Genomic DNA, 25,599 nt, shown 5'->3' on the forward strand with positions numbered 1-25,599 from the left:
TACAAGGGCACCTACATTCGTAAAAGAAACATTACTAAAGCTTAAATCACACATCAAACCCCATACACTAGTAGTGGGAGACTTCAACACCCCACTCTCACCAATGGACAGGTCTTCCAGACAGAAACTTGACAGAGAAATAAGGGAACAAACAGATATTATGACTCAAATAGACTTAATAGATATCTACAGAATATTCCACCCTAACAAAAGAATATACCTTCTTCTCAGCACCCCATGGAACCTTCTCTAAAACTGACCACATGCTTGGTCACAAAGCAAATCTCAACAGATATAAAAAAAATTGAAATAACCTCCTGTATCTTATTGGACCACCATGGCTGAAAGTTAGATTTCAACAACAAAAATTACAGAAAGCCTACAATCTCATGGAAACTGAATAATGCCCACTTGAATCACCAATGGGTCAAGGAAGAAATAAAGAAATTAAAGACTTCCTAGAGTTCAATGAAAATGAATGTACAACATACCCAAACTTATAAGACACTATGAAAGCAGTGCTAAGAGGAAAATTCATAGCACTAAATGCCCACATAAAGAAGTTGGAGAATTCTCACACTAGTGACTTAATAGCACAACTGAAAGCACTAGAACAAAAAGAAGCAAACTCACCCAGGAGAAACAGACACCAGGCAATAATCAAATTGAGGGCTGAAATTAATAAAATAGAAACACAGAGAATAATACAAAGAATCAATGAAACAAAGAGTTGGTTCTTTGAGAAAATCAACAAGATTGACAAGCCCCTATCCAAATTAACCAAAAAGCAGAGAGAGAACATCCAAATTAACAAAATCAGAAATGAAAAGGGAGATATAACAACAGACAACTAGGAAATCCAGAGTATCATCAGGTCATACTTCAAAAACCTGTACTCCACAAAATTGGAAAATCAGAAAAAATGGACGATTTTCTGGATAGGTACCCCATACCAAATATAAATCAAGACCAGATAAACTATTTAAATAGACCAATAACCACCAAGGAAATAGAAACGGCCATTAAAAGTCTCCCAACCAAAAAAATAAAGCTCAGGACCAGATGGTTTCAGTGCAGAATTCTACCAGATTTTCAAAGAAGAGCTAATACCAGTACTCTTTAAATTGTTCCACACAATGGAAACAGAAGGAACATTACCAAATTCTTTTTATGAGGCTACAGTTACCCCGATACCCAAACCACACAAAGATGCAAGCAAGAAAGAAAATTACAGACCAATCTCGCTCATGAACATTGATGCAAAAATAGTCAATAAAATACTGGCTAACTGAATCCAGGAACACATCAAAATAAATTATCCACCATGACCTAGTAGGCTTCATCCCAGGGATGCAAGAATAGTTCAACATACGAAAATCTGTCAATGTAATACACCATATAAACGAACTAAAAGAAAAAAAAACCCCACATGGTCATCTCATTAGATGCTGAAAAAGCCTTTAACAAAATCCAACACCCCTTCATGATAAAGGTTCTAGAGAGATCAGGAATACAAGGAACAGTATTAAGGGCAATTTACATAATAAGGGCAATTTACAGCAAGCCAACAGCCAACATAAAATTAAATGGATAGAAACTCAAAGTGATTCCATTAAAATCAGGAACAAGACAAGGCTGTCCACTCTCCCCATACTTGAATAACATAGTACTTGAAGTTCTAGCTAGAGCAATAAGACAACAAAAGGAGATCAAGGGGATACAAATTGGAAATGAAGAAGTCAAACTTTTCCTGTTTGCAGATGATATGATAGTATACATAAGTGACTCCAAAAATGTGACCAGGGAACTCCTATAGTAGATAAACTCCTTCAGTAAGGTGGCAAGATACAAGATTAACTCAAAAAATCAGTAGCCCTCCTATATACAAAAATGATAAATGGACTGAGAAAGAAATCAGAGAAACATCACCCTTTACAATAGCCACAAATAATATAAAATGCCTTGGAGTAACTCTAACTAAGCAAGTGAAAGACCTGTATGATAAAAACTTTAAGTCTCTGAAGAAAGAAATCAAAGAAGATATCAGAAAATGGAAAGATCTCCCATGCTCATGGATAGGTAGAAATAACATAGTAAAAATGGCAATCTTAACCAAAAGCAATCTACACATTCAATGCAATCCCCATCAAAATCCCAAGACAGTTTTTCATAGACATGGAAAGAACAATACTTAGCTTTATATGGAAAAACAAAAAACCTAGGGTAGCTAAAAGAATCCTGTATAATAAAGCAACCTCCAGAGGCATCATGATCCCTGACCTCAATCTCTACTATGGAGCTATAGTAATAAAAATAGCTTGGTACTGGCATAAAAACCGACACACAGACCCATGGAATTGAATTGAAGACCCTGACCTTAATCCACACACATATGAACATATGATTTTTGACACAGAAGTCAAAACTGTACCATGGAAAAAAGAAAGCATCTTCAACAAATGGTGCTGGCATAACTGGGTATCAACATGCAGAACATTGCAAATAGATTCGTTTCTGTCGCCATGCACAAAACTCAAGTCCAAGTGGATCAAAGACCTCAACATAAATCCAGTTACACCTGAACTTGATAGAAGAGAAAACAGGAAGTAGTCTTGAACGCACTGGCACAGGAGACCACTTCCTGAATATAACACCAGTAGCACAGACACTGAGAGCAACAATTAATAAATGGGACCTCCTGAAACTGAGAAGCTTTTGTAGAGCAAAGGACATGGTCAATAAGACAAAACGACAGCCTATAGAATGGGTAAAAATCCACACCAACCCCACATCTTACAGAGAGCTAGACTTCAAAATACTGAACAATTCAATTAAAAAATGGGCTACAGAGCTTAACAGAATTCTCAACAGAAGAAGCTCAAATGGCTGAAAGACATTTAAGTTATTACTCAACATCCTTAGTCATCAGGGAAATTCAAGTCAAAACAACTCTGAGATACCATCTTACACCTGTAAGAATGGCTAAGATCAAAAACACTGAAGACATCTTATGTTAGAGAGGATGTGGAGCATTGGGAACACTCCTACACTGTTGGTGGGAATGCAAACTTGTACAGCCCTCTGGAAATCAGTATGGCGGTTTCTCAGAAAATTGAGAATAAGTCTTCATCAAGACCCAGCTGCACCATTCTTGGGCATATACCCAAGGAATACTCAATCTTACCACAAGGATACATGCTCAACTATGTTTATATCAGCATTATTTGTAATAGCAAGAACCTGGAAACAACCTAGATGCCCCTCAACTGAAGAATGGATAAAAAAAAATGTGGCACATATACACAATGGAGTACTACTCAGCAGTAAAACAAAAAACAGAACAAAACAAAACAAACAAAACAAAACAATGATATCATGAAATTTGCAGGCAAATGGATGGAACTAGAAAATATCATCCTGAGTGAGGTAACCCAGACTCAGAAGGACAAACATAGTATGTACTCATAAGTGGATACTAGATGTGAAGGAAGGGATGGCCAGACTGCAACCCACAGCTCCAGCAAGAGTAGCTAACAGTGAAATTGGAGCTAATATGAATGGCCCAGTGAAGGAGAAGTGGATGAGATCTACATGAGTGGACTGGAAGTGGGGTGGTGGTGGCAGAGGGTGAGGAGTGGGGGATGAGAACATGGGGAAATGGGAGGGTCTTGCTTGAACAGAGACAGAGTGGGAGAGCAGGGAGGGAGATACCATGATACATGAAAACATCATGGGAATAGGAAGAGGCAGGGTGCTGGTGAGGCTCTCAGGAACCCACAAGAATGACACCACCTTGGTCTTTTGGCAGTGGTCCAGAGGGTGCCTGGACTGGTCTACTCTGGTGACCAGCCTAGCGAATAACCTAGCTGTCATCATAGAGCCTTTGTCCAGTGACTGATGGAGGCAGATGCAGAAATCCACAGCCAGGTGCCAGGCTGAGCTCCAGGAATCCATTTGATGAGAGAGAGGAGGGATTCTGCAGGCAGGGGACATTGAGATCATGATGGGAAGATGTGCAGAAATGACTGGCCACACTGGTGGAAGCCCATGAACTGTAGACTAGTGGCTGTGGAGCCCCCATGGGACTGGACTAGGCCCTCTGGATATGGAAGACGGTTGTTTGGCTCGAACTGTTTTGGGGGCACCCAGACAGGGGGATCAGAAATCATCCCTGGTGCATGAGCAGGCTTTTGGGAGCCCAGTGCCTGCCTGTGGTGTGACACCTTGCACAGCCTTGGTGCAGTGGGAAGGGGCTTGTACCTGCCTAGGCTCAGTGTGCCGGGCTCTGCTGACTCCCCATGGGAGACCTCGTTTTGGGGGATGTGGGGTGGCTTGGAAGGGAGGGCTGGGGTATGGGAGGAGGGAGGAGATGGGATCTGTGGGTGGTATGTAGAGTGAATAGAAAATTTCTTAATAGCCGGGCGGTGGTGGCGCACGCCTTTAATCCCAGCACTCGGGAGGCAGAGCCAGGCGGATCTCTGTGAGTTCGAGGCCAGCCTGGACTACCAAGTGAGTTCCAGGAAAGGCGCAAAGCTACACAGAGAAACCCTGTCTCGAAAAACCAAAAAAAAAAAAAAAAAAAAAAAAAAAAAAAAAAAAAAAAAAAAAAAAAAGAAAATTTCTTAATAAAGAAAAATGAAAAAAAAATATGACCCTCCAGAAAGGTTACTATATTCTCACACTTCATAATGTATAAAGATAATCAATCAGAAAGGCAGGTATCCTTTTAATTTTTATTTCTTGATTACTGACAAGGTTGACCTTTTGTTTATTTTTTTTTTATTTTTTTATTTTTTTGGTTTTTCGAGACAGGGTTTCTCCGTGTAGCTTTGCGCCTTTCCTGGAACTCACTTGGTAGTCCAGGCTGGCCTCGAACTCACAGAGATCCGCCTGGCTCTGCCTCCTGAGTGCTGGGATTAAAGGCGTGCGCCACCACCGCCCGGCCTGCCTTTTGTTTATTTTTAAAGCTATGTTATTGTCCATTCCTGTTGATTGAGTGAAATATTCATGTCCTTTGCCTGTTTGCCTGGGAGGGAGGTGGGTAGATTATTTTCTTAATGGTTTAATAAGTATTCTTCATAATGTAATAACTCTTTATAATATACAAATCAATTTATTTCAGACTTTTATCCTTATAAATTCTATTTTGATTTTGAATACTGAGATTTAACTTATAGGTGGTTGGTTGTTTGGTTTTTGAGACTGGGTCAGGCTATGTGGTCCAGGATGGCCTCAAACTTGTAATCATTCTGTTACAGCTTACCAAAACTTGCCATTAAAAGTGTGTGTCTCCATACCAGGCTTGCTTGAGTTGAATGATTAATGCTATCCTGCCTGTCAGAGCTGCTGAAGTGATTAAATGATGTTGTTTGTTTTGCTCTTTTGGGGGGCCCTCTACCCAGCTCCCAAATAAGTCACACATGAAGGCTTATACTTAATTATGAATGCCCGGCCTTAACTTGTCTTAGTTTCTTGCCAGCTGTCCTTAACTTAAATTATCCCATATACCATTTGCCTCCGGGCTATTCCCATTCTCTTACTTCTGTTAATCTTACTTTTACTCCATGGCTTGCTGTGTAACTGGATGGCTGGCCCCTGGAGTCCTCCTACTTGTCTGGGTCCTTGATTTCTCCCTTTCCAGATTTCTCCCTCTATATATTCTCTCTGCCTGCGAGCCCTGCCTTTCCTTTCTCCTGCCTTGTGATTGGCTAGTTCTTTATTAGACCATCAGATGTTTTACACAGGCACAGTAACACATCTTCACAGAGTCAAACAAATGCAACATAAATAAAAGTAACACACCTTAAAATAACATTCCCCAACATTTCCCCCTTTTTGTCTAAATAAAAATGAAAAAGTTTTAACTTAAACATAGTGAGACTATATACAATAACAATTATCAAGTAAAGATTACATTCACAATATTATATCCATTTGTAGTTAGTATATTAAGAGAATATAATGTATTATCTATCCTATCTTAATGAATCCAAAATTTTACACCTAATTTACTTTCTATCATAACTAAGGAAAACTGCAACTATAACTATTTAGTCTTCAACTCCATCAAAGACCTAGAAGGATGTAATATGATCTAGCAACAGAGACATTTGGCCGCCTGGACAGTTACCCAAAGTTCCTCTGCAACGTTGGGGCATCCATCTTCAGCCTACAGGCCTAGAGTGTCTGGCAGACTTTTCCATCAAGCAGGAATTGTTTGGCAAAGTTAATCAGTCACTTTGCTCTTTGTCCTGCAGAATGTCTGACAGACTCTTCTGTGAAGCAGGAATTTTGAAGGATTGACCTGCCTTGTTTTGGCAAAGTTCAATGATCACTTTCCTGTGGGTCCTGCATGTCCAGTCTGCACAGCACATTGTCAGCAATCAAAGGCAAAAAACACATTCTTTGCCCAGTGGCTAACCTTGCCACAATGAAAGCAAACTCCATAAGGAGTTTCTTCAGTTCCCATCATTTTCTCTGAAGTAAATTGGTGCTGCCAAGAACAGATGTGTATCATTGTCATGAAAAACTTGTAAGTTAACAGAACATTTTAAATGCCATATTCTATAGGTGTTTGAAAGGTTTGAAGACATCTGTCTATCTAAAATATATCTCTATATGATCTGGAAAGCATACCTAACATATCTACAAATTTGATGGTTGTAAGTGACTAATCACTTGCCTATGTTTCTTGATTATCCTAAATAGTTTATAATAATAGCTTTTAAAAACTAAAACTTCATCCTACATTTCCAAATGAACTACGTAGGCACAATACCTCAAACAGAAATAGAAACATACATACAATATGTTGTAACAAAAATAACCTTAAATTTTTATCAATATATAAGAATCCTTTAAACAAGAATAGAAACATATATACAGTGTAACAAAAATAGCTTTAAATTTGTGTCAATATTCTATATTTACCTAAATGATAGCAAATACCCATAACCCATTAAATAACCGAAAGCCTCCCACACCCCTCTGGGGAATGTGGGCATAGTTTTCTCCATACTTTATCCTGCTGTCTGTGGATGAAGTATCTTTAGGGTCCCAGAGGGAAAATTGAGATAATGACCAAGTCCTGGGAAGACCAGCAATAACCTTTACTGATACATATCACCTGTCAAGTTTCAGGAGTTCTCGCCTGATCAAACCTGATCCATATTAACCCTGAAGGAATCCACAACCTCTCACCTCCTATGGAAGCAAAACTCCAAAGCATTTTTTATTTCCATTTGATAAATATACTTTTTGACTTCTTTTTTAAAGTGAAGGCATTTTAAAAATATATAGATTGGTTCAACTATTTTCCCGCTACAGGGACCATTTGTTTAAAAATCATTAAAGGGCTGGCCACCAGGCAGGTTCCCTGCTAGCTGCACCGGGAAGGATCCCCTTCTCCAAGACGCCTGGCAGACCCTGCAGTCTCCACGCCCTGCCCCCACGCCCATCCGCCTGAGCCCCAAGCCTCTTCCTGAGACTTAGAGGCCGGCCCCCAGCTCCCATCTTGCTCCGGACGTCCCTTTTGGAACACTCGTGAGTACCCTTCCTTGCCCCAGACCCCATCCCTGGGCACCAGCCACTCCAGGGAAGACCTGCCCAACTCGGCCCCAGGTTCTGGCCACCGGGCAAGTTCCCTGCTAGCCCCACCGGGAAGGATCCCCTTCTCCAAGACCCCTGGCAGACCCTGCAGTCTCCACGCCCTGCCCCCACGCCCATCCTACTGAGCCCCAAGCCTCTTCCTGAGACTCAGAGGCCGGCCCCCAGCTCCCATCTTGCTCCGGACTTCCCTTTTGGAACACTGACTTCCCTTTTGGAACACTGGTCTGTCTGAACCAAGTGTGCGGATAAGGCCAAGAACGAACCACAAGGAGATGGGCAGACGTCAAGGCAGAAATATATACAACAAAATGAATAGCAATACAGCATCACCTGGCCCTAGCCCTCCTCCAACACCTAGACCTGAACATCAGAAATTGGAAGAAGCAGAAGAAAACAGCCTTATGAATGACATCATGAAGAAGCTAGAGGCTTGCGTAGAGGAAAAGACAAAAAAATGTGAAGAACGCTGTAAACAACTAGAGGAAAGGGCAAACAAATTAGAAGAAATCAATAAAGTCCTGGAAGAAAACAATAAAATACTGAGAGAAAATCAAGAAAAATCAATGAAACAAATGAAGGAAACAGTCCAAGACCTGAAAAGGGAAATAGAAAAAATGAAGAAGACACAAACAGAGGGAATGCTGGAAATAGAAAATCTGAGAAAACGATTGGGAACTTCAGATGCAAGTATAATCAACAGAATGCAAGAGATGGAAGAGAGGATCTCTAGCGTTGAAGATACAGTAGAAGAAATACATTCATCAGTCAAAGAAAACACTAAAGCCAACAAAGTCATGAACCAAAATGTCCAAGAAATTTGGGACACCATGAAAAGACCAAACCTAAGAATAATAGGGGTCGAAGAAGGAGAAGAATACCAACTCAAGGACACAGAAAATATATTCAACAAGATCATAGAAGAAAACTTTCCCAACTTAAAGAAGGAAATGCCTATGAAGATACAAGAAGCTTATAGAACACCAAACAGACTAGACCCCCAAAAAAAGTCCCCTCGCCACATAATAGTTAAACAACTAAACGTACAGAATAAAGAAAGAATATTAAGAGCAGCAAAGGAAAAAGGCCAAGTGACATATAAAGGCAAACCCATCAGAATAACACCCGATTTCTCAATGGAGACTTTGAAAGCCAGAAGAACCTGGACAGATGTAATGCAGACACTAAGAGACCATGGATGTCAACCTAGACTAATATACCCAGCAAAACTTTCAATCACCATAGATGGAGTGAACAAGACATTCCATGACAAAGCCAGATTTAAACAATACTTATCCACAAACCCAGCCCTACAGAAAGCACTAGAAGGAAAATTCCAACCTAAGGAAGTCAGATACACCCTCGAAAACACAGGCAACAGATAAAGCCACAGCAGTAAACCCCAACGTATAGAAGTACCCACACATCACCACCAAAAAATAACAGGAATGAACAATCACTGGTCATTAATTTCCCTCAATATCAATGGACTTAATTCACCTATAAAAAGACATAGGCTTACAGAATGGATACGAAAGCAGGACCCATCTTTCTGCTGCATACAAGAAACACATCTCAAATTCAAAGATAGACACTACCTAAAAATAAAAGGCTGGGAAAAGACTTTCCAATCAAACGGTCTTAAGAAACAAGCGGGTGTAGCCATCCTGATATCCAGCAAAATAGACTTCAAACTAAAATCAATCAAAAGAGATCAAGAAGGGCATTACATACTCATCACAGGAAAGATCCACCAAGATGAAGTCTCAATTCTGAATATTTATGCCCCAAACACAAGGGCACCCACATATGTAAAAGAAACATTACTAAAGCTTAAATCACATATAAAACCCCACACATTAATAGTGGGAGACCTCAACACCCCACTTTCACCACTGAACAGATCTCCCAAATTGAAACTTAACAGAGAAATAAAGGACTTAACTGATGTCATGACTCAAATGGACTTAATCGATATCTACAGAACATTCCATCCTAACAAAAAAGAATATACCTTCTTCTCAGCACCCCATGGAACCTTCTCTAAAATTGACCACATACTTGGCCACAAAATAAATCTAAACAGATACAAAACAATTGGAATAACCTCCTGTGTTCTATCAGACCACCATGGTCTAAAGTTGGATTTCAACAACAACAAAAACTACAGAAAACCTGCAATCTCATGGAAACTGAATATTACCCAACTGAATCACCAATGGGTTAAGGAAGAAATAAAGAAAGAAATTAAAGACTTCCTAGAGATCAATGAAAATGAAGACACCACATATCCAAATTTATGGGACACTATGAAAGCAGTACTAAGAGGGAAATTCATAGCACTAAATGCCCACATAAATAAGTTGGAGAAATCTCACACTAGAGACTTAACAGCATACCTGAAAGCTCTAGAACAAGAAGAAGCACAGTCTCCCAGGAAAAATAGACGCCAGGAAATTATCAAAGTGAGAGCTGAAATCAATAAAATAGAAACAAAGAGAACAATACAAAAAATTAATGAAACAAAGAGTTGGTTCTTTGAGAAAATCAACAAGATAGACAAGCCCTTATCCAAACTAACCAAAAGACAGAGAGAGAGCATCCAAATCAACAAAATCAGAAATGAAAAGGGGGACATAACAACAGACATTGAGGAAATCCAGAGAATTATCAGGTCATACTTCAAAAACCTCTATTCGACAAAACTGGAAAACCTAAAAGAAATGGATAACTTTCTGGATAGGTACCACATACCTAAGTTAAATCAAGACCAGATAAACTATTTAAATAGTCCAATAACCCCTAACGAAATAGAAACAGTCATTAAAAGTCTCCCAACCAAAAAAAGCCCAGGACCAGATGGTTTCAGCGCAGAATTCTACCAGATCTTCAAAGAAGAGTTAATACCAATACTCTCTAAATTGTTCCACACAATAGAAACAGAAGGAACATTACCAAACTCCTTCTACGAGGCTACAATTACCCTAATTCCTAAACCAAACAAGGATACAACAAAGAAAGAGAACTACAGACCGATCTCCCTCATGAACATTGATGCAAAAATACTCAATAAAATACTGGCAAACAGACTCCAAGAACACATCAAAACAATTATCCACCATGATCAAGTAGGATTCATTCCAGGGATGCAAGGGTGGTTCAACATACGAAAGTCCGTCAATGTAATACACCATATAAACAAACTCAAAGAAAAAAACCATATGATCATCTCACTGGATGCAGAAAAGGCATTTGACAAAATCCAACACCCCTTCATGATAAAGGTATTGGAGCGATCAGGAATACAGGGAACATACCTAAACATAATAAAGGCAATTTACAGCAAGCCAACAGCCAACATCAAATTAAATGGAGAGAAACTCAAAGCAATTCCACTAAAATCAGGAACGAGGCAAGGCTGTCCACTCTCCCCATACTTATTCAATATAGTACTTGAAGTTCTAGCCAGAGCAATAAGACAACATAAGGAGATTAAGGGGATACAAATTGGAAAGGAAGAAGTCAAGCTTTCCCTATTTGCAGATGACATGATAGTATACTTGAGCGACCCCAAAGATTCCACCAAGGAACTGATACAGCTTATAAACACCTTCAGCAACATAGCAGGATACAAGATCAACTCAAAAATATCAGTAGCCCTCCTATATACAATGGACAAAGAAGCGGAGAAGGAAATCAGAGATACATCACCCTTTACTATAGCCACAAATGACATAAAATACCTTGGGGTAACACTAACCAAGCAAGTGAAGGACCTATATGACAAGAACTTTAAGTCCCTGAAAAAAGAAATTGAAGAAGATGTCAGAAAATGGAAAGATCTCCCATGCTCATGGATAGGCAGGACTAACATAGTAAAAATGGCAATCCTACCAAAAGCAATCTACAGATTCAATGCAATCCCCATCAAAATACCAACACAATTCTTCACAGACCTGGAAAAAATAATACTCAACTTCATATGGAAAAACAAAAAACCCAGGATAGCCAAAGGAATCCTGTACAATAACACAACTTCTGGAGGCATCACGATCCCTGACTTCAAGCTCTACTATAGAGCTACAGTAATAAAAACAGCTTGGTACTGGCATAAAAACCGACATGTGGACCAATGGAATCGAATTGAAGACCCTGACATTAATCCACACACCTATGAACATATAATTTTTGACAAAGAAGCCAAAAGTGCACAATGGAAAAAAGAAAGCATCTTCAACAAATGGTGCTGGCAAAACTGGATATCAACATGTAGAAGGTTGCAAATAGATCCATATCTATCACCGTGCACAAAACTTAAGTCCAAGTGGATCAAGGACCTCAACATAAATCCAGCTACTCTGAACCTGCTAGAAGAGAAAGTAGGAAGTAGTCTTGAACGCATTGGCATAGGAGACTACTTCCTAAATAGAACACCAGTAGCACAGACTCTGAGACAAACAATCAATCAATGGGACCTCTTGAAACTGAGAAGCTTTTGTAGAGCAAAGGATACGGTCAACAAGGCAAAGCGACAGCCTACAGAATGGGAAAAGATCTTCACCAACCCCACATCTGACAGAGGACTGATATCCAGAATATATAAGGAATTCAAGAAATTAGACATCAAAATGCCCAACAGTCCAATTAAGAAATGGGCTATAGAGCTAAACAGAGAATTCTCAACAGAGGAAACTCAAATGGCTGAAAGACATTTAAGGAACTGCTCAACATCCCTAATCATCAGGGAAATGCAAATCAAAACAACTCTGAGATACCACCTTACGCCTGTCAGAATGGCTAAGATCAAAAACACTGAAGACACCTTATGCTGGAGAGGATGTGGAGCTAGGGGAACTCTCCTCCACTGCTGGTGGGAATGCAAGCTTGTACAACCACTTTGGAAATCAATATGGCGCTTTCTTAGAAAATTGAGAATCAATCTCCCCCAAGATCCAGCTATACCACTCTTGGGCATATACCCAAGAAATGCTCAACCACACCATAAGAGCACTTGTTCAGTTATGTTCATATCAGCATTGTTTGTAATAGCCAGAACATGGAAACAACCCAGATGCCCTTCAACTGAAGAATGGATAAACAAAATGTGGTACATATACACAATGGAATACTACTCAGCAGAGAAAAACAATGGCATCATGAGGTTTACAGACAAATGGATGGATCTAGAAAAAATCATCCTGAGTGAGATAACCCAGACTCAGAAAGACAAACATGGTATGTACTCACTCATAGCAAGATACTAGACATGAAACAAGGATGACTTGTCTGCTACTCACATCACCAGGGAGGCTACCTGGAAAACAGGACCCCAAGAAAGACACAGGGATCACCCAATGACAGAGAAATGGAATGAGATCTACATGAACAGCCTGGACATGAGTGGCGGTAATGAAAGGCGAGGGTTGAGGGAAAGAGAGCTTGGGGGAGCGGGAGATCCCAGCTGGATCAACAACAGAGAGGGAGAACAAGGAATAGGAGACCATGGTAAATGAAGACCACATGAGAATAGGAAGAAGCAAAGTGCTAGAGAGGCCCACAGAAATCCACAAAGATACCCACACAACAGACTGCTGGCAGTGGTCGAGAGACAGCCCGAACTGACCTACTCTGGTGATGGGATGGCCAAACACCCTAATTGTTGTGCTAGAAACCTCATCCAACTACTGAGGGATCTGGATGCAGAGATCCATGACTAGGCCCTGGGTGGATCTCTGGGAGTCCAATTAGCGAGAATGAGGAGGGTTTATATGAGCGAGAATTGTTGAGACCAAGGTTGGATAAAGCACAGGGACAAATAGCCAAATGAATGGAAACACATGAACTATGAACCAATGGCTGAGGGGTCCCCACTGGATCAGGCCCTCTGAATGGATGAGACAGTTGATTGGCTTGATCTGTTTGGGAGGCATCCAGGCAGTGGGACCAGATCTTGTGCTCATTGCATGAGTTGGCTGTTTGAAACCTGGGGCCTATGCAGGATTGTTTGGCTCGGCCTGGGAGGAGGGGACTAGACCTACCTGGACTGAGTCTACCAGGTTGACCTCAGTCTGTGGGGAAGGCTTTGCCCTGGAGGAGATGGGAATGGGGGGGGGTTGGGGGGAAGGTGAGGGGGACGGGAGGGGGGAGAACAAGGGAATCCGTGGCTGATATGTAGAACTGAATTGTATTGCAAAATAAATTAATAAAAAAAAATCATTAAAGGGCTTTAAATGAAAATATATATATATATATATATATATAGATTGGTTCAATTTAGCAGTCCAGTTCACAATCCCATGTGTCCTAGCAGCTGTCTTTTGCTTCTCAACAGTCAAAACTTTCACAATCAACACAACATACAGGATCCAAACTACCTGTTTATTTCTCATTTTATGTGGCTTTTTTCTTTTACTCTCTCTTTTAAAGACTATTATTTTTAAACTGTTCCTTTCTATGATTGTACATACCCTTTTTCTTTCTTTTAGACTATGCACATTGTAAAACACACTAGAACCTGTTTAGAGATTTTTCCATCTTGGTCTTTTTTACTGCGTATCTTTTAGCCTTTTTGACTGCATGAGCAAACTTTCAAACTGATAAGGTACACCTGGATTCTCCACCTGAGCGCCTCTCAGCTGGCTCACCCTACTTCTTGGGTGATGAAAGCCAAGCATGAAACTCGAGGCAGTTCAGAGGTTTGTCTGACCAGGAACTGCATTCAATCTTCCTAAAGCTCTAGAATGCTGATGCTTGTACTGTAGCAGGTGTTTTTACTTAGTTTTTTGTTCCTACTTCACATACTGGCTGCTCAAAAGCTCAATGACTGGCAGAAACTGTTAGGCCAAAACTCTTAAAGGAGCCATATCCCTTTTTTGTTGTTCAGCTTTTTCAAGCTCTAGATGGATATGTGAGCCCCAAGTTGGCATGCCAGAAGGTTGTTAGTTTTTTACTCTGTAGGGGGGCCTGCCATCCAGCTCTCCAATAAATCACACATGGAAGCTTAGTCTTAATTATGAACGCCCAGTCTTAGGTTGCTTGTTTCTTGCTGGCGTTTCTTAACTTATTCTATCTTCCTTTTGCCTCTGGGCTTTTCCCATTCTCTTACTTCTGTAAATCTTACTCTTACTCTGTTGCTTGCTGTGTAGCTGGGTGGCTAGCCCCTGGAGTCCACCTCCTTCTCTGGCTACCTCTCTCTTCTCCTAGATTTCTCCTTCCATTTATTCTCTCTGCCTGCCAGCCCTGCCTGTCCTTTCTCCTGCCTAGCTATTGGCCAGTTCTTTATTAGACTATGAGGTGTTTTAGACAGACACATTAACAGAGGTTCAGAGTTAAACCAATGCAACATAAACAAAAGTAACACACCTTAAAAAACATTCTCCAACAAGATGAGACACATACCTGAGGACATTCTGAAACAGGAGACCTACAGAAAAATAAAGTCAATGGGGACTTTGCCAAAATGATTCCTAGGGACTGGATCAAGTCTTTGACAGACTGCTCTTTCTCTTACCTAGAATAAGGTTCCTAATAAAATAATAGGTCAGAAAGTATGCCTATGATATAATTCTACAGCAATTGCATAGGAACAAAAGCTATGACCATATAGCACACTAACTTCATTCATGTTTGATCATTTTACTGAGATATGTTAGCTTTAAAGTACTTAAAAGTTATTTAAAACTTTGAAAACATTATTTAAATGCAGACTAGGAATTAGCACATCTAATAAATGTTGCAGCTAGATCATTCTTTTATTTTTCTAATTTTTTGTTGCTAGGGATTGAATAGAGGGTGTCTTGTGAGTTGGGAAATTACCAGTGAGCTATATTTTCATTCCAGATTCTCTTTTTCCCAGTTTGAATTTTCTGTTCTAGTTTTCTTAAATGCTAAACTTGCATTTTTTCTTTAAAAGTGTATTTCTGCTTGCTACCATGTGTGCAAAGATAACACCAACACTTCTGATTCCCCTTTCACTTTCAGGTATCTCAAGATGGAGTCAGTCAGGATCTCAGTAAGAGTGTTCCTCAACTCCCAGGGGAAACACTAATTACCGGTAAGGAGCTTTTGAGACTGGTGGGTATAGAACTGGAGGAACAGAACAGCAAGATCAGGTGGCTTGAGTTTCACTTGCTCTGTACAAAGCAGAGAGAACAAATAGGCTAGCTTTGTTTAAGCATATCAACACAGTGAACACTGCATGCCTTTCCTGACCAAAGAATTCTTTCAAGAGCTCGGTGCTCACAAAGCTAGCAATATTCTTGTCTCTGTACCAAAGAGAATGATTTAGGGGGAACAACATGGGTTATGTCTTGAAAGTTTCTAACTAGAGGTATAGTATACACTATTTGTAATATAAAGCTATAAGAACAATTAGATTAAGGCTTCTAAGCTGTGATGTATGTTTCAAAATAACAGCTTAAAGATTCTTCTCTCTGATATAATAGGAGATCTTTTGCCAGAAAATGGAAATTAAGTAAGGTTGTGGTAACATTCCAATACAGTGGGGTTTGTGTTCTTTTGTTTTTGTTTTTTCTTTCATGATAAACCTATGCTAAGAGGAAGAAATCGACTTTGAAAGGGCCAGGTCACTCTGACTTAAGAATGCTGAAGCATGTAATAGCTTCTGAGCCAAGTGCTGATGATATGGACATTCAATTTTTGTGTTAGGGTTGGTCCTTCCTGCCACATGTCAGTATATTTGGGGCCAATAATCAGCATTGTTTCAGGGAACCATTCTATTTATTAAGATTCAGATTTTTATTTTAAATGACAAATGAAGGTTTTAGAAACGTGTCTTTGTGGACTATCCATATACCACAAGAAACATGAGAAGCTATTTGGTGTCCATGGATTCACACTCATAATTCTAGTCTTGAAACTGAAACCAGTAAAATATGTCCTTCCCAGTTTCTGGATAAGAGCAAAGAAATTTTGCTTTTGATGGTCTTCATATATGACGTTTGAGTGCTGAATATCAGCAGATGGACCTTTAACTGATGTAGTAACTAATTGAACTGGCATGAAGTGACCTCAGTATATAGTTTTCATTTAGTACCTGAAGAGAAAGGGATTTCAAAGTCATTTTAAAAATTTAAAAGTCATTAACATATTCAAGGATATCCTTGAAAGAGAAATAGCTCAAGTAGTTTCTTTTACAATCATGAGATGCTAATAACAGCACAACCCTCATTCACTTCTGTGCTCTGGCTCTGGTCACCTTGTCTCAGGTAGTGACAGCATTGAGGGCAAACTCAGAAGTGCCATGAGTGCTTAGAGGAGACATGGGTCTAGTATTTCCCCACTGCCCCAATTCAGCCTGGCACAGAGATGTGCAAACTTTGCCAGTGTTGCTTTCAACATTTTTATTGTAGTTAAACATAGCCAATTAGTTTATATTAAGTTAGTACCATTTGTTGTATATCTTGGTTTATATTTCCATTATTTTAGGGTACTTTTTTTATCTTACTAGACAAAGAAGTTATTTACATATGTCCTTTCAATGGCCCCATTAAGGGAAGAGTTTACATCACAAATTATCGTCTTTATTTAAGAAGTTTGGAAACGGTAAGTAGATTATGAGACCATAAAGATGACCCTAACTGTTAAAAATGATGCTAAACTGTTTATCTTCTACCTTGCAAGACTGACTGTGGATCTGATTAACATGGGATATATTTGCTTCTCAATTCTTAATTTTTTGCTTCTGCAAAAAGAAAAAAAACTAACATCTCTTTTTGTAGGACATAGAATAAAATATTCAAATAGATTTTATCCTTGAGAATAGGGAGGAGAGGTGATTAGAGTAAACTGGTATAGAACAGTGGTTTTTAACCAGCAGCACGGATGAGAATAAACAACTTACACATTTTTAACAAGCTATACAGATGCTTCAGATTTGCTATATCAGAATGTCCAAGCCCATGGTCCAAGCCCACATGAATTTTCTAAAACATCACAAAGGAAGATGTTGATGTGAATCCTTGGTTAAAGTCTACCACTCTAGAACTATCTAAAAGTGTACTTTTACAAAGCATTAAGTAGCAGGGTAAAACTGGGATGAGTATGCTGTGGCCTACTGCTACTTAATTTTTCAACTGCTGGCCATAAAATGTTTGTCACCACATTTCAAGGGATGTTCTTATTGATGAAGCAGTGACATGAAGCATAAATACCCTAGAAATACAAGAGAAAATGTATAGCTACTATGGCTATCACAGAAGAACTTGTGGTCGATAGGATGGGGTATCATGGCTCGCATCAGAATGCAGGGGCAGGTGTGTTTCCTTGTACTCCTGGCAAATGGGTTTAGAATACATGGAAGACTAACCTGTTATTGCCTTGTACATAGACAACTATGAGACTGTTGGGGGGAAATCTAGCTTTTGTTTTCTTGGTTTTAGCTATTCATTTCTTTAGCCCAGTTCTGATTAGTTTGTTTCATTTGCTCTTTTTCTTTTATTATGTTCATTATTATGTCTGAATTCCAAAAATGCTATTTAATATACTTGTTGCCTTGGCTTCTTGTAAGTCCTGTAGCATAGTTCTAATAGGGGTAAGAAGAGGAGCAGGCTACAATAGCCTACCATTGGACGTTTTACCTATGTGAGTCAATTCTAACTTAAAGAATGGACGTAAGTGAATGTTCTAGTTTTCCAGAATAGGAAGGATAATTTACAATGAGCTGGGTGTTAGTCTTTGGCAATTAATAATTTTAGTGTTTGATGGTTTAAGTATAAAAAAATAAAGAAACCATCAGGAGTGCCATTGACAATATTTTTATGGAATCAAGGAATAACACAGTTCCTGGGGAAAGACAGGCTAAATGGTGGCAAAATATTCAGATGGGGTTACAAACTATCTAATAAAAGCTTAATGACAGCTGGGAAGGGTGATCACTAACACCTTGCTACATAGGGTGCTTTCTCCATAATGCAGTGCATGGCTGAGATGTGAAAAGCAACAGATTAGCCAATGTGCTAGATGATAGAGTCAGGGTTTGAAATTATTGTAATTGGCTAGCATATAGGGCACAACCAGTGACACAACATTAAAGTATCTACTTAGTAAAAAATCAGTTGTACCATTAAAGGCTGAAAGTCTGTCTTAACAGGAATCTAACCTTTTGAAATCAATAATTATTACTTGTTTAAAAATCATGTACCTCTATTGTGAATTAACAAAGAAATACTATAATGAATGTCTAGACAAAATGAGATAGTAGTCCTGTTTGTAGTGATGATATAAAATCCTGATGCTACCTTTTAAGAGAGACATTGATAAAGACAGATCATAGTTAACTAGGCTAAAGAGGGGACCAGTGTATCAGCAATGACCAAAACAAATGTTGGTCCTTTTTTCTGCAGAACACTATAAAGGGGATTTTGCTGTTTTTTGTTTGTTGTTTTGTCACTGTGAGTGAGTGATGCAAACTAGAGTCACGTGGAAAGAGGAAATTTTGGTTGAGGAATTGCCTATATCAGATTGGCCTGTAAGTGAGTCTGTGGGTTTTTTTTTTTTTTTTGATTGCTGATTTGATGTGGGGATGTCCAGCCCACTGTGGCCTGTATAAGAGAAATAACTAAGCAAGTCAGGGGCAGCACACTAATAAGCATCATTTTCCTGTCTTTTCTTCAGTTCTTGCCTTGAGTTCCTTCTCTGACTTCCCTTCATGATGGACTGTAATCTTCAAAGTGAAATGAAGCCTTTCCTCCCCAGGTCGCTTTTAGTCATTGTGTTTATCGCAGCAATAGAAAGTAAACTTGCACAGGACCCATGACAGAGCTATCTTTGAACATTGAAGTGCCTTTCTGTGGACGAATGTTTATATTTGGTTTGTTCAGTTTCCAGGAATCTTATAGGTATAGATTGAGATGCTTGCTGCTAATATATAAGAATTATCAAAAAAATAGAATTAAAGCTATGTCACAGGCCTTTTCACCTTAGAGACTCCTGGCTTGTTGACTAGCCATGCATATTTGGTTTCATTTTATGCTGCCCTTGATAATGAATTGGAGAAATTATTCAAATTGTGGTGACATGACAAGGCTGTCTATATTGTATGGTTTTGACTACATAAAACAATAAAAATTTTTCTAGAGAAGAGTCCATAGGGAATATATATGAAAAGCTTCAATTCTTTGGTTAACCAGAGCAGGATTATATACATACTCTATTTTTTTCTCATTTGTTGGTACTTCTCAAAATACCTAAAATGAGTATGTATCACTTTTATAATTAAAAAAAAACACTTAGCAAGCTTATTATGTAGACTTTATACTATTTGTTTTGAAAATATTTCCAATTGAAATAGAATTATATCCCTTCCTCATTTTCTTCTTTTCAGACCTTCCCAGTTACTCTTCCACAAATTCCTTTCATGTTCCCCACTCTCAAGTTGATAACCTTCTTTTGTCTTATTATATTTGCTGAACATACATGTATATGTATATATCCATTGATATTCTATTGTTTCAGTCTTGTTCATGCAGCTATTTCTACAGAGACTGTTTCACAGAAGACTTCCAGGTATTCTAGTTCTTACAGTCTGTCCACCCCTTCTTCCATGATGTTCCCTGAGCCACAGGCACAGTATTTATGATGTGTATATATCCTTTGGGCTGGACACCTCATGATCCATTGGTCTCTGCATTGTATCTATCTGTGGTTTTGTGTAATAGTCTCCATTTTCTGTAAAAAGAAGCTTTTTTGATGAGGGGTGGTAACTCTACATTTATCTGTGGGTAGGAGGAGAAAATTCAGTATATAGTAAGGGAATATGCTGGTCTAGGAAAGTGGTGGCAGTAGATACCTTTCTAATAACGTCCATGACGTCATTAGCCCCTTGAAGCTGGCTAAGTTTCTGGTCCCAGGAATGATTTCCTTTGTTTACACATGGTACCCTATTGGATAGGGTTTGGCATTGAATGCATAAGAGAAGTGCTCATCTGACAATGACTGCTACTTTCTTTATTCTTGTATATTATATAAAAACTTTTAAAGTAATTGGCCACACAACAGTTAGTGAAAGTCCAAAAGGAAACTGCTGTGGTAGCAGAAAATAGAAGGAATGCTCCAAAACGGTTATATTCAGGAGCTGAAAAATAGTCATTGTAGTGTTTCCTCACTTAAATGGCCTAAACTAGAATAGTAATTGTACAGGCATCTGTGCTGGGGAGACAATTGAGTGATCTGTGGGAACTGGGCCACCAGCAACAGAGGGAGTAGAAGGGCTAGGAGGAGATGAGGTTGGAAGAAGATGTAGCCTCAGGATCAAAAGTCACAGTTCAATAGAATATGTGTTACATGGAGGACCACACACCAGATGCACATTGTTGAAAGAGAATACCAGCTGCAGCATGGACAGGGAAGTGGGGATGGAAGTAGGAAGACCCACTAGAAGATTACGTTTATTCTCTGGGTAAGCAAGACAAGCCTAATTGCAATCATGGTGGACATAGGATGGAGGGAACAGACTGTGGACAAACTTGGGAGGATTCAGGTGGGCCATTATGAGAAGGGAGTTGGAGGAGCATCCAGTCAAGAATGACTCCCATAATTTTTTGCTTGAGTGATCAGAGTCACTATCATTCATTGAAATGGAGCTCACTGGGGAAGGGAGTATCATATAGGTAAAGCCCAGTGGGGGGACACAAGTGAGGTTTGGACTTCCCAGGCTTTGGTGAGCCCTTCTTCATCTTTTCCATCCTTTCCATGGTTCCATCCACCTCCTATTGTAGTGATATTTGCTCTGCCCATGATCTTGGGCTATACGGCCCAAAAGAGGCAGTGCTTCTTGCCTTCATAAGTGACCTCTTAAAAGAAAAGGGAGAGGGGTCACGTTCCTCTTGGTATGATTGGATGGCCAGGTGCTTTCGCTCCCGGACAGAACAGAGGATGACTTCATTTGTTTACTCAGTTTTGTATTCATGAGTGTATTTCCTCAATTTATATTTCAATAAATCCCTATTACCCATTAAATAGACTCACATGGATGGATTGATCACAAGAGGTGTCCAACGTGGGGCACAAACCCACGACCCTGAGATTAAGAGTCTCATACTCCACCAACTGAGCTAGAGTTGTGTCTCTGCAGCTAAAGTCTTATGTTGAAAGTGCTCCTTAGAGTTTACTAGGCTGCTCTTATGTTTATGTGTTGTATGTACCTACATGTGTGTGGAATTCAGAAGATAACCTTCAGGAGTCAGATCTTTCCTTCCACTGTGGGTTCTGGGAATCAAACTCAGTTTATCAGGCTTTCACTGAGCCATCTTGTTTGCCCTCCATAACTTTTATTTTATGCCCTAGTTTTTCACTTTTTAACTGCTGATGGAGATCCCTTGACTTTGTACCTGGCAACTCAGACTCCTAGACAGGTTGTTCCTTAGTTCCTTCATGACATGCCTTTGGTTCTCTTAAAGGTACCATTTTGTCATCCTATCATCCTGAAGCTACCTTTGTCTTTTTTTCCCCTCTACAATCCTTACAGTGTCCCCATTATTTCTTTTCTAGGGGTCCTACCCTTATAGCAGATCTCTCACTAGCCTTTGCCCCTGGGATATCCCAGTCTCCTTGCTTCCAGTCTTTCCCATTGCATCAGGACTTATTTGCTATCATTTCATTCCTCAACTTGGAGACTTTCTTTGCAGATACCTCAGCTGCATATGTAGGGCCCAGTACAAGCTGCTCCAGACTAGTTTTCTTAGCATGCCTCTTTCTTCCCACTGTGGTGGTCTATCCCATACTCTGGCTCCTGTAAAGTACCATCACTGTTCTTAAACCAGCCCTGTGCTTTTGCTCTGGGCTTTCCTTCAGGCCATTTCCTCCAACTAAAACATGTTCATTCCCAACATATCCCTACCATCACCTTTTTCTTTAATCTGATTTTAGCATATTTAAGATAAACCATTTTTGAAAGATCCATCACCCAACTGAAGAAATCCTGTCCTCTGTTCCTTTTACATCAGGGATAATTGCCATCTTCAAGTGCTGCTTCCCACCTCAAGTCATTCCCACATCTAGTTGGAAACCAGAAAAAAATATGAGAGATGTGTGAGAAGCTGAAGGAATCTTCCAAATGAGCTGATCACTACCCTTGACAGTAGAGTTCAGCTCAGGGTTTACCACTGCTGGTGATATGAAAAACATGGTGACTAGAAAGTTTTCATTTTCTGATAAGCCAGAAACAGCATGCTTCTTCCTTTATTAAATTCAAGGAGAAATCCCTAGCTTGGCTTTTCTCTGAAAGATTGTAACATAGTGATTCAATTCTTTGTTGTTTTAATACAAGGTGTCTTGCCACATAGCCCATGTTTTCCTTCAACCAGTGGTTCTCCTGCCTCCCTCGCACAGTGGGATTATGGTTATTGTGCATCACCATTCCTGGCAGTAAATCTGTTTTTGTAGCATTACCCAGAGATTCTTGAATCTTGTTCTGTTCAGTGGGTCTTTTGTTGAGCTTCAGTGACAGCATAGCACACATTGACTTTTACTGGATGTAAAGGTACTTTTGTGCAGGCCTAAGACATGTAGTCTGTCTGCTTCATCTTCCTTCTGAATTTCCTTTCAGTACAGAGATGGAGGGCAGAAAAGCAAGATGAGTAAACTACATGTATGTCCTTCACACTGTCTCTCAGATATATAGCTATGAAATGATCTTCAGACAGGGCTTGGGTATCCTGCTGCTTAACAGCTAGGCACTTTGCTTCCTTCAGCACTGTCACTGGCTGCCATTGGAACTGGAAGCTGAGGGTGCAACAAGGAAAGGATACTGTTTACTGTCCATTCTGTCCATTTGAGAGCCAGACCCATGTTGTTGCCTAGAGAGAAAGCTAAACTACTTCATTATAAGCAGAAGCAAAAGAAATGCTTCTTTAAGTATTTTTCTCTTCAAATAATGCAGTGGAAGCTTAGGGCCATCCTTTTCACAGTTGTATCCTATGAACTTGTTACTCCCCCTCCATTTACTTGTCTATTTCATTTTTATTTACATTTTTTAAAGCTAGTGTCTCACATTGTAGCCCAGGTTGGTGTGAAACTCACTATGTAGCCCAGGCTGGCCTCAAACTTGCAGCAACTCTCCAGCCTCAGCTTCCCAAGTAATGAGATTCTACATGTAAGCCACTATATTTTTTTTCATTTTCAAGGCAATTATATAATGCTATGTATGGTCTAATAATGTAGGATGCTAGCTGTAGGTTGAGCATAAAATACAAAGATGTAAAATGTTCTGAGATCCAACATGATGCTCAAAGATGTCCATATTTTGGATCTTTTCAGGTTATAGATATTGAACCAATAAATTCCATATTTCAAATCAGTACTGAAATTAAAGGCATGGGTCACCACACCTGACCCAACCTTGAACTTCTAATCCTTCTGCCTCTATATCCCAAGTGCTGGGGTTACAGGTGTGTGCCATCATACCTGTCATGTTCCATACTCTAATAGCTAATTTAGTCTCTTGTTCTGTTGAAAAGATGTCACCCTCTCTGAGCTTCCGTATATTCTCCTCTCCCAACCTGATGATACCCAATATTTCCAGCCTTTTCTTCCTTCTTTCACATGGGAGAGGAATGAACTAGATGTCCATTTTGCTAAAGTATATACCTCTCCTGCAACATTTCCCTACTTGCTCTTTCTATGTCCTTTGGAGCCTTAGGCACCACTCACTTTGAATGTTACAGTTTTGGTTTTCATCCTTTCTATACCCTCTCTACTGTGCATAACTGCTCAAGACTCATCATTTAAAGTTCTTTAAAAAATACACTTATTTGTGTGTATGTGTTTAAGAGCACTTTGCCTATATGTACATATGCACCATATGTGTGCCGAAGTGAGAAGAGGGCATTAGATCCCCTGGAAGTGGAGTTACAGATGGTTATGAACTGCCATATGGGTGCTGGGAATCAAACCCTAGTCCTCTGGAAGGGCAGCTAGTTCTCTTAACCACTGAGCTGTCTCTCTGGCCCCCAGAACCCTTCATCTTAAAACACCATCTTCCTACTATCTTCTTCCTTCCCTTCTTGGATCACTGTAGCATGAATCTTAAAAGTTCTTATTAATAAAATCAAACCTGAGCCAGGTATTGGGGTGAACACTGGAAGATGTATGGTGGTATTTTATTTGTACTGAAATGTGATTTTATTTGTATGTTAATAAATAAAGTTGCCTGGGGGTCAGAGCTAATAGCAAGCCATAATAGAGCTGGGCGGTGGTGACACATGCCTTTAATCCCAGCATTTGGTAGGCAGAGCTAGGCAGATCTCTGTGTCTTCAAGGATACAGCCAACAGACAGTGACGAGGCAGTCATGTGGTTGGTTTTAAAACCAATGAGAAGGCAGAACAGAAAGTCTATATAAAGACAAACAGACAGGAAGTAGGTCTCTTTCGGAGAGGTCTCTTGGCTGAAGAGGCTAGCTGCAGCGGGCGGGTAAGGCTCTTAGCTCTGATCTCTTGGCTTTCTTCTTTGCATTTAAAAAAAAAAGAAAGAAAAGAAAAAGACAATTACTAGTTTTAAATACTTTACTTTGGATTGGATTGTTTTATATTGGATACAAATTATATATATTGAAATTGATATTGTCAGAAAATGCTATATGTATATTTCTAATTGTACTTATACCATTCATTTAACAATGTAATGCAATTTTCTGATCCTTGAATGTTGTTATTACCAACTATTAGGATATAAAGAAATGAATGTTAGTAGTTAGACATTACAATAGAACTTGTAGTCATATTAGATATGTTTTAAAAATTGAACAGATATATTTTAGATAGACAGGTCATCTTCAAACTTTTCAGAGATCTACAGAATGTGGCATTTAAAATGTTTTAATAACTTAGAAAATTTTTCTTTTTTGTTATGACAATGAGACATGTCTGCTGTGGGATGTTCTGTATGGCAAATGTGTTGCTCTGATTGGTCAATAAATAAAACACTGATTGGCCAGTGGCTAAGCAGGAAGTATAGGCAGGACTAACAGAGAGGAGAA

At 39.5% G+C, this 25,599-nt stretch overlaps 1 protein-coding gene across 9 annotated transcripts in view; it reads left to right on the forward strand.

Moving 5' to 3' along the window:
• The window catches only part of Mtm1 (myotubularin 1), a 140,801-nt gene that overhangs the window by 28,245 nt on the left and 86,957 nt on the right, over positions 1 to 25,599 (forward strand). For 4 of the 9 annotated variants that reach the window (XM_052740834.1, XM_052740862.1, XM_052740853.1 and 1 more), the window contains exons 3-4: positions 15,586 to 15,658; positions 17,075 to 17,169. In XM_052740834.1, the coding sequence (XP_052596794.1) occupies positions 15,586 to 15,658; positions 17,075 to 17,169 (168 nt within the window). Of the gene's footprint in view, positions 1 to 15,585; positions 15,659 to 17,074; positions 17,170 to 19,239; positions 20,131 to 25,599 lie in introns of those variants that run through there. The other 5 variants (XM_052740819.1, XM_052740842.1, XM_052740809.1 and 2 more) reach the window with 3 other exon arrangements.

This window comes from Peromyscus californicus, unplaced genomic scaffold (genome assembly GCF_007827085.1).
Source record: "Peromyscus californicus insignis strain IS unplaced genomic scaffold, ASM782708v3 Scaffold_10__1_contigs__length_136768540, whole genome shotgun sequence".
In the NCBI taxonomy this organism is placed as follows: domain Eukaryota; kingdom Metazoa; phylum Chordata; class Mammalia; order Rodentia; family Cricetidae; genus Peromyscus; species Peromyscus californicus.